The 9,088-nt window shown below is 42.9% G+C and overlaps 2 protein-coding genes across 3 annotated transcripts in view; one reads left to right on the top strand and one right to left on the bottom strand.

Moving 5' to 3' along the window:
* Positions 1-7,762, bottom strand: part of IL37 (interleukin 37) — a 171,047-nt gene extending 163,285 nt beyond the window's left edge. For both annotated transcript variants that reach the window (XM_070573626.1, XM_070573627.1), the window contains exon 1: positions 7,168-7,762. The gene's annotated coding sequence lies outside the window, so the exon portion shown is untranslated. The remainder of the gene's footprint in view (positions 1-7,167) is intronic.
* The window catches only part of CKAP2L (cytoskeleton associated protein 2 like), a 35,430-nt gene continuing 33,599 nt past the window's right edge, over positions 7,258-9,088 (top strand). Inside the window, exon 1 of the mRNA XM_008533371.2 lies at positions 7,258-7,452. Within this exon, the coding sequence (XP_008531593.1) occupies positions 7,422-7,452 (31 nt within the window). The 5' untranslated portion in view covers positions 7,258-7,421. The remainder of the gene's footprint in view (positions 7,453-9,088) is intronic.

Genomic DNA, 9,088 nt, shown 5'->3' with positions numbered 1-9,088 from the left:
CTTGATTAAATTTACTCCTAAGTATTTTATTCTTTTTGATGCAATTTTAAATGGAATTGTTTTCTTATTTCTCTTTCTGATAGTTTGTTCTTTTTTTTTTTTTTTTTCAAGATTTTATTCTTCCTTTTTCTCCCAAAGCCCCCTGGTACATAGTTGTGTATTTTTAGTTCTGGGTCCTTCTAGTTGTGGCACGTGGGATGCCGCCTCAGCATGGCCTGACGAGTGGTGCCATGTCCGCGCCCAAGATTTGAACTGGCGAAACCCTGGGCCGCTGAAGCAGAGGGTGCAAACTCAACCACTTGGCCACGGGGCCGGCCACCCAAGATAGTTTGTTCTTAGTGTATAGAAATGCATTGATTTTTGTTTATTGGTTTTGTGTCCTGCAAATTTACTGAATCCATTTATTATTTCTAACAGTTTTTTGGTGGAGTCTTTAGAGTTTCCTATGTAAAATATCACGTAACCTGCAAATAAAGACAATTTTACTTCTTCCTTTCTGATTTGGATGCCTTTTATTTATGCCTAATTGCCCTAGCTAGGAATTCCAGTACTATGTTGAATAAAAACGATGAGGGTGGGCATCCTTGTCTCGTTCCTGATCTTAGAGGAAAAGCTTTCAGCTTTTCACCATTGAGTATGATGTTAGCTATGGGCTTGTCATTCAGGCTTTTATTATGTTGGGGTACATTCTTCTATACTCAGTTTGTTGAGAATTTTCATCACGAATGAATACTGAATTTAACTAAATGTTTTTTCTGTATCTATCGAAATGATCATATCATTTTTATCCTTCATTTTGTTAATATGGTGATCACATTGATTGAGTTGCAGATATTGAACCATCCCTGAATCCCTAGAATAAATCCCAATTGATCATGGTGTATGATCTTTTCAATGTACTATTGAGTTTAGTTTGCTAATATTTTGTTGAGGATTTTTGCATCTATGTTTATCAGGAATATTGGCCTGTAATTTTCTTTTCTTGCAGTGTCTTTGACTGGTTTTGGTATCAGGGTAATGTTGGCCTCATAAAATAAGTTTGGAAGTGTTCTGTCTTATTTTTTGTTTGGAAGAGTTTGAGAAGGGTTAGTATTAATTCTTTTATAAACATTTGGTAGAATTCACCAGAGAAGCCATCTGGTCCTAGACTTTTCTTTTGGGGTCATTTTCAATTACCTATTCAATCTCCTTACTAGTAACTGGTCTGTTCAGATTTTCTGTTTCTTCATGATTCAGTCTTGATAGGTTGTATATTTCTAGGAATTTATCCATTTCTTTTAGGTTGTCCAATTTGTTGGCATATAATTGTCCATAGCAGTCTCTTATGATCCTGTGTGCAGTGGTATCAGTTGTAATGTCTCCTCTTTCACTTATAATTTTATTTATTTGAGTCCTATCTCTTTTTTTCTTGGTAAGTCTAGCTAATGGTTTGTGTATGTTATTCATCTCAAAATTTATTATCTAAAAACATCTCAAGGAACTACACATAAAATGGATGAATGTTAATGTATGTAAATTATGCCTCAATAGAAAAGTTTTGTTTTGTTTGTTTTTTTCATTTACAATGGAGAAAATGTATCCTTATTCCACTTCTTCCTTTGTGTAACCAGAATGGTCTTTGGTGGGGGCGGGTGGGGGGGGGTACCCTCTCTTAACTCTGGCCCTGAGATGTTCACTTATCTGAAATTGTTCTATAAAGTTGTTTACCTTTCTTGTGGATACATCGTTAGCTTTTCCCCCTCAGTCCCCTTGCTGTGTTCTCTCTCACTTGCCAAGGTCACTTTGCTCCCAATTCTCAGAAACTTTTATCTTACCTCTTTTTCCATCAGAGTGAGTGACGGACAATAAATGGTCTTATGGAATCTTATAAGCAAAGAGGCTAAGCCCTGAAGGGTGGTAATCTGAGGTCTCTGGAGTGCCTGGAGTTCTCTAACATTAGAGCTTTTAAAACTTTACACGCTCAGGCCTTATTTCCAGAGATTCTGATTCAGTCAGTCTGGGGTGCGGCCTTGAGCATCTTATTTTTTTAAAAGCTCCAAAGGTCATCCTCATGTCTATCCCGCGTTAAAAATCACTGAATTAAGGCATTCCCAGAGTCAAATATGGTTGTATCAGAGGACTAACAATGGCTCCTCTTTGGGCAAGTCAATTCATGGTTAGAAGAGGTGAGAATACTCAAGTCCCATCAATTCAGCAGAGGCCTTCTTACAGCAGCAGGGACACCAACGGCCCGCATGTGGAAACAGGGTACTAAACAGCGGAAGTGCCCCACCCATTTCATATACTCACTTATATCCACATAGACGCTGAGGGGCCTGGCAAGTAAGTTCTTGCCATTGGATTCACTCTTCCAAAAGTCCGTAGTGCTCTGTCTAACTGAGAGAGGACTATAGAATAAGAGAAATACGAGTGGATTGTCCCTGGATTGTTCTTTCATCTTTTAGCACCCCAAAAGCCAACTTTGTTTCCCAGTACCATAACAAGAGGCCTTGATTCCCAAAAGAATATTCTCCTCCAACTCTTACCAAGAAGCAGAGCTAATTTTCTTTCACACAGCTCCTACTCATTACTTCATAGATGATGAAGTAAGTTCTTCCTCTTGTGAAGAGAAATGCTGTTACCAATTTTTTTTAAAGGAAAAAAAAGATTTTTGGAGATTACAGATAGGCATTCCTGACATGAACATACTGCAATAATTTAGAAAAGATTATTCAACAGATGTTTTGTGAGTACATAGAATAAAATTCTGCAATCACAAGGTCTCAGCCTGAGCTCACTAGGAACAAGTCATGCCACAAATTTCATTTCCATTTTTGCTGGGGCTACCTGTTTGGTGCCATTGGAGGGTATATCTCTGTCATGGCAATGGGTGTATTGTGGCTTAATGTCATTAAACTTTTAAATCAGATAGATACCTCCTCTTCTTCTGATCCATACTCATGAAGGGAATTTCAGGGATTATAACCTAGTTTCCTGCATATTTGCCTCAAGAAGAGAATGTGCTGGCTAGAGGATGTGAACATCAGATGTCTTCTGCAATCCTAGCCCTCTTGTAAATTAAAATTAGCCCTCTCTAATAATTCAGTCTCTTGCAAACTTGGAATACTATAAAGAAAAAGAGAAAGACTTTGGAATCAGTACTGGATTCAGATCCCATGTACTTTATAACTCTGGGCTATAACTTTGGGCTACAACTTTCTCTTAATCTCTCAATCTCAGTTTCCTTACCTGTAAAAAGAGAGATAGTAACAACTACATCAAAGATTTGTTGTGTTAAATGAGATGAAATACAGAAAGACCTTAGTGCGTCACCAGCAATTTAGAATATTCAATTCATTGATTCATTAAGAGTAGCTCTTATCAGTTTTACTACTGAATACATCTTCAAGAGACTAATCCACAATCAGGATACCAGTTAAATCAAGTTCCTGAACCCACAAAGTTGAGGACTGGACCCCAGGTAAAGGGAAACATCCTGCAAACCATCAGGTAAATTCTCTTGACCAGCCAGTCTGCTGTCCTTGTTGACTTCAAGTTCCCCATGCCCATTTCTTTCCAACTTCTACATTATATTGTATTTTGATTTTTACCATCGCATTTAGCAGTGTCTTTAATTATAGATATAGTGGTGTACCAGATGGAGACATAAGGGCTAGAACAGCCAACAGTATTACTGTGTGGACTTGCAGCTACTTCTACATAGTGTGGTTACTGTATTAAAAGTCTTTAAAGGGAGAAAGCTCTATTCAGTCATTCAATAGATATTTACTGAGTTCCTATTTGGTGCCAGACAAAATAGATATAATGGTCTGCTCTCATAGATCTTACAGACTAGCAGGGAGAAAGAGACATAAATAATCAAGCTAATCACAAAGAAAAATTCAAGAAAGCTTCCTTGAGAAAGGGATGCCTTGCCTGAGACTGGAAAATGATTAAGAGTTAACTAAAATATACACAATAATAAAAAGACAAATGACCCAATTGAAAAATGGACAAAGGATCTAAATAGACATTTCTCCAAAGAAGATATATAAATGGCCAACATGCTCATGAAAAGATATTCAACATCATTAGTCATCAGGGAAATACGAATAAAAACCACAGTGAGATACCACTTCACACCCACTAGAATAGTTCTAATCAAAAAGATAGACAATAGGGGCTGGCCTCAAGGCATAGTGGTTAAGTTCAGTGAGCTCTGCTTTGGTGGCCTGGGTTGCTGGGTTCAGATCCCAGGCACAGACCTACACCACTCATAAGCTATGCCGTGGCTGCAATCCACATACAAAATAGAAGAGGATTTGAAAAGATGTTAGCTCAGGGCTAATGTTCCTCAAGCAAAAAAAAAAAGAGGAAGATTGGCAACAGATGTCAGCTCAGGGCTAATCTTCCTCAGCAAAAAAAAAAAAGAAGAAAGAAAGAAGGGAAAGTAGACAATAACAAGTACTGGTTAGGATGTAGAGAAATTGAACCCTCATATACTGCTTTTGGGGATGTAAAATGGTACAGCTGCTTTTGGAAAATAGTCTGACAGTTCCTCAAATGGTTAAACATAGAGTTACCATATGACCTAGTAATTCCACTCTTAAGGTATATACCCAAGAGTATTGAAAACATATCTACACAAAACTTGTACATGGGTGTTCACAGCAGCATTATTCATAATAGCCAAAAAGTGGAAACAACCCAAATGTCCACCAAGTGATGAATGGGTAAATAAAATGTGGTATATCCATACAACGGAATATTATCCAGTCTTAAAAAGGAATGAAGTACTGACACATGCTACAATGCTGGATGAGCCTTGAAAACATTATACTAAGTGAAAGAAGCCCACCATAGACCACATTTTGTATGAGTTTATGTATATGAAATGTCCAGAACAGGTAAATCTATAAAGACAGGAAGTAGATTGGTTACTTCCAGGGAGTGGGAAGAGAGAAGAATGGAGAGTAACTGCTAATGAATACGGGGTTTCTCTAGGGAATGATGAAAATGTTCTAAAATTGAATTGCATACTTTAAGCAGAAGAACTATATGGTATGTGACTACCTCAATAAAGTTGCTATAGTAATAAGAATTTTTTAAAGCTAAGAAAAAGGGGCAAGAAGGGGTGAATTCTCAGAAGAGAGGAGCATAGAAAGGAAAGGAAGAAAAAAGCAGTGTGGCTGAACTACAGTAAACAAAGGGAGAGTAGTACGGGCTGCAGCTGAAGAAGGAGGCGAAGGCCAGGCCCTGCAGGGGCTTGTAGAACATTAACCTGAGAGCAATGGGAAGCCATTAAAGCCACAAGGAGAGCTACAGTGCATACTTTATTGACGAGCTGAGAATTGTTAACACTGCCTAGCTTTTTTTCCACACTTTGTATCCTACAAAACAGTCCTTCAAATATCCAAAGAATGTGGAAAAGGGTGCAGAACTGGCCTATGTTGCTCCAAAGAACTAGGACCAATGAGCAAAAGGTTTATTTGAGCTCTTTCTAAAGAAAGTTTCGTAATAATCAGGGCTCCTCGATAACAGGACAGGTAAGGCAGCTCCCTGACACCAAACATATTCCTGCAAAGATGTGATGCCTACATGGGACCTGCCAATACTCTAGCACTGGGTGCTAGATCAGACAAGATGACTTCTAAAACTGAAACCCATTCAATCACTAGGATTCCATAAAGACCAACAGAACTCCCTTCACTTTTCTGAAACTGTCTGTACACAAGCCCCTTTCTTACTCAATAGCCAAAACAGCTCTCACGCAGCTGCTAGAGCTAACCGTTGGGCACGGACTCACGATCCTAAACAAGTAGTCCAAAATTTTCACTAAAATAATTACCACTTATCCTATTTTAAACATATTTGTATTCTACTAATGTAAGTGTCGAAATGCATAAATCCAGAAACCTCAGCATGCATGATTCCCTGCCAAACTCCCTGTTTGGGGCCAAAGAGAAGAGCTGCTGCAATGGCTTGGTGCCCAGCTGAGTACTAACTGGTGAAGTGAGCCTGGCAAACAGGGGCCCAGACACACCTGCCCCTCTCTACCCACCACCTCTCCAGCACTCAGTGAAGAGGAACCCTGATAGGCAGAGTGCCAAAGGCATTTCCCAGGGTTCTTCCTGAAACCAGGGAATAGCCAAAACAGGCGGACAAACTTCGAAGGAAAAGGTTTTAGGAACAAAATGAGAGGAATGAGATGTGTCTGGGGACTCAAGAGGACTGGGCCTGCCCCCATCCTCTCTCCCTCCGCTGCGCACTCAGCTGATGAGGTCAAATCAAAAACACACATTAAAAAGGAGCTACCCTGCAAACAGTACGGCAGTTCCTCAAAAAATTAAAAATAGAATCACCATATAATTCTCGACAATACGCCTTGCACGTATATGCCCAAAAGAATTGAAAGCAAAGACTCCGACAGATGGTTGCACACTCATGTTCACAGCAGTGTTATTCACAATAGCCAAAGGCCGGAAGGACCCCAAGGGTCCACGACAGGCGAATGGATAAACAAAATGTGCTGCATATTTACGATGGAATATTATTCAGCCTCGGAAAGGAGGGAAATTCTGACACGTGCTACAACACGGATGAACCTCGAGGCTTAATGCTAAGTGAAACAAGCCAGTCACAAAAAGACAAATACTGTGTGACTGCACTTTACATGAGGTTCCTGGAGTCGTCAAAATTATTCAGAGCACAGAAGGGTGGGGGCCAGGGCCTGTGAACCGGGGCAGTGGGCCTTAGCGTGTGACGGGTACAGTTTCCATTTGGAAGGACAAAAGAGTTGAGGAGATGGATGGTGGCGATGGTTGCACCACATTCTGAACGTACTGAATGCCACTGACCCGTACAATAAAAAATGGTTAAAACGGGAAATTTTGTTATGTATATTTTACCGCAATTAAAAACAAAAGAGAAGCCAGCCCGCAATGCTGAGGACTAAGAGCCTTTAGATTCAGGAGACCCCAAGTAGAGATAGATACTCGCGAGGAGATGCCGAATTCATCAGATTTGGGTTTTAGCCTCTTTTTTCATAGCTCCTGCGAACCTCGGGATCTGAGGGGAGTGGGGCGGCCCTGTCCACCCGCCCCGGCCGCCCTCAGGGTAACCGACACCACAGCCGCCGCGCCGCCCCCCACCACCCCCGGCTCCTCAGACCGGCCCAGGTTGACTCACACACGGGGTTGGCCTGCGGCTCTCCCTGTCGCCCTATGGCCAACGGCGCTGCTCGTCCTTCCAATCAAAGGGCCCGAGGCAAGGGCTTGAGAGGCAGAGCCAACCGCAAAGCGTCTGTTTCCTTTTGTCCCGCCCTCCCCTGCTTCCAACTGGTGGGTTTCAAACCCACCGGAGCCAATGAGAGCGGGCGGACGCGCGGCGCGCCGGCTCAGCTTCAGGCGCGGCCTTGGAAGATAAACTGTTGTTGAGGAGCCATGGTGCGGCCCGCGCCCTCCGCCGCCGCCGGTGAGTAGGACCGTGCACCCCTGTGCCTTGCAGGCCTTGGGCACGGGCAGGGAAGAAGGGAGGCGGCCCAGGGAGCTCTTTCCGCGGGAGTTACCGTCCCCTCGCTTGCCTGCTTCTGTATCCCGCTGGGCGTTTCCAGTCCTGGGAGCGCTGGCGTGAGCCCAGGCCTGGCCCCGGTGATACGTCTGGGCCGGGTGGGGGCTTCTGGGCGCACAGGCGTCTTCCGGGGACTCCTGCATCTGCTCTTCAAAAAGACGTCATGGTCACCCCGTTTAGGTAAAGAACCCGAGGCCTCTTGCGACACAGGTTTGGCTCCGCCTGGAGCCAAACCAGGGTGTGGTCCTGTGTGCTGCGCCGCCCGAGCTTGACAGCTGTCCAGAGGCGGGATCTGACCCTAACGCGGGGCCCTTTTCCTCTCCATCTCGCCAGCCTGCGCGCACTGGAAGTTGATGGGTTAATTCTGCACCGAAGCCTCAGTGTCCTGGCCCCGATCTCTTGTACGTGCCTGGAGCCCTTTGCTGCCTTTTAAAATACTCCTGCTCAGATGCCACCTGCCCAAAGATGCGCACGGTGTTTTGATGGTTTCAGTAATAATACCTGTTGTCTGTCTACGAGGTCCTTGGCACTGTCTTAGACACTACATAACGACCCTTCAAGGTGGGCATTTCTGTCCCCATTTTATAGGCTTAGCAGCAACAGGGCTTGCTAACTTGCTCGAAGTCACAGAACTGGGATTCCAGCCCAGTCTCTCAGGCTCCGGTAGCCCCTGCTCCCAAAAATGTTGTAATCCTTGCAGCTGTCTCCTAGGGATGCATCGGAGCCAGATGTCAAAACACACAGCAACTCAGTTTAGATGAGGTTAAGAGTAGTTATGCACACCTATGGACTTTTTGTCCCCCCTTTATTAAATATTAGCCTTTTCCAACCACCTACACCTCCCCTCCCTCAGTCCCTGCCTCTGAACTCCGTAATTCTTTCTTTGACCCCCTCTTATGGCACTCAGGTTTTGCCTTATGTTGTTATTATTGTTGCGTTTATTTTATGTCCGCTACTAGACTGCGACTTCTTGAAGACAAAAATAATGACTTTTCATGTCCTCACAAATGCCTTGCTTAGAAAGTCACCATTTAGATAGATGTTCGCCGTGAACCCCCTAACCTGGCCTATTTTGTCCTTGGTCCCAAAGGAAACCATGTAAGGGTTTATGGCAAAAATCATCATCCCTGTCAGAAAAAAGCATAATTAGTAAGATGAGACCTGGCTCACCAGCTCAGGTGGGCGAGTAACAGAATTTCTTCATGCAAAGCATAATATGTTGCGGCGAGGAACCAGTGTCTAAGCACAAGGGCTCTGGGGTTGGATAAACCCAGTTTCACATCCTGGCCTTGCCACATATTAGCTGGGTAGCTTTAGGCATATCCTTTACCATCTTTAGATTTCAGACTCTAAAATACCTGCTATGATTGTTGTGCAGATTAAAGAAAGTAATGCAAGTGTGAAGAGCTTAGTATAGGACGTGGCATATAAACGATATTGTTGTTGATATTAACTTGAAGGCACATTTTCAGGGCTAGGGACTTTATAACATTATGATTCCAAGCCAAAATCATTACAGAAAAGTGTCATCTTTTAGAAT

The sequence above is a fragment of the Equus przewalskii genome, chromosome 14, assembly GCF_037783145.1.
Source record: "Equus przewalskii isolate Varuska chromosome 14, EquPr2, whole genome shotgun sequence".
Taxonomy (NCBI): Eukaryota; Metazoa; Chordata; class Mammalia; order Perissodactyla; family Equidae; genus Equus; species Equus przewalskii.
This window is presented reverse-complemented; position numbering and strand designations above follow the sequence as displayed.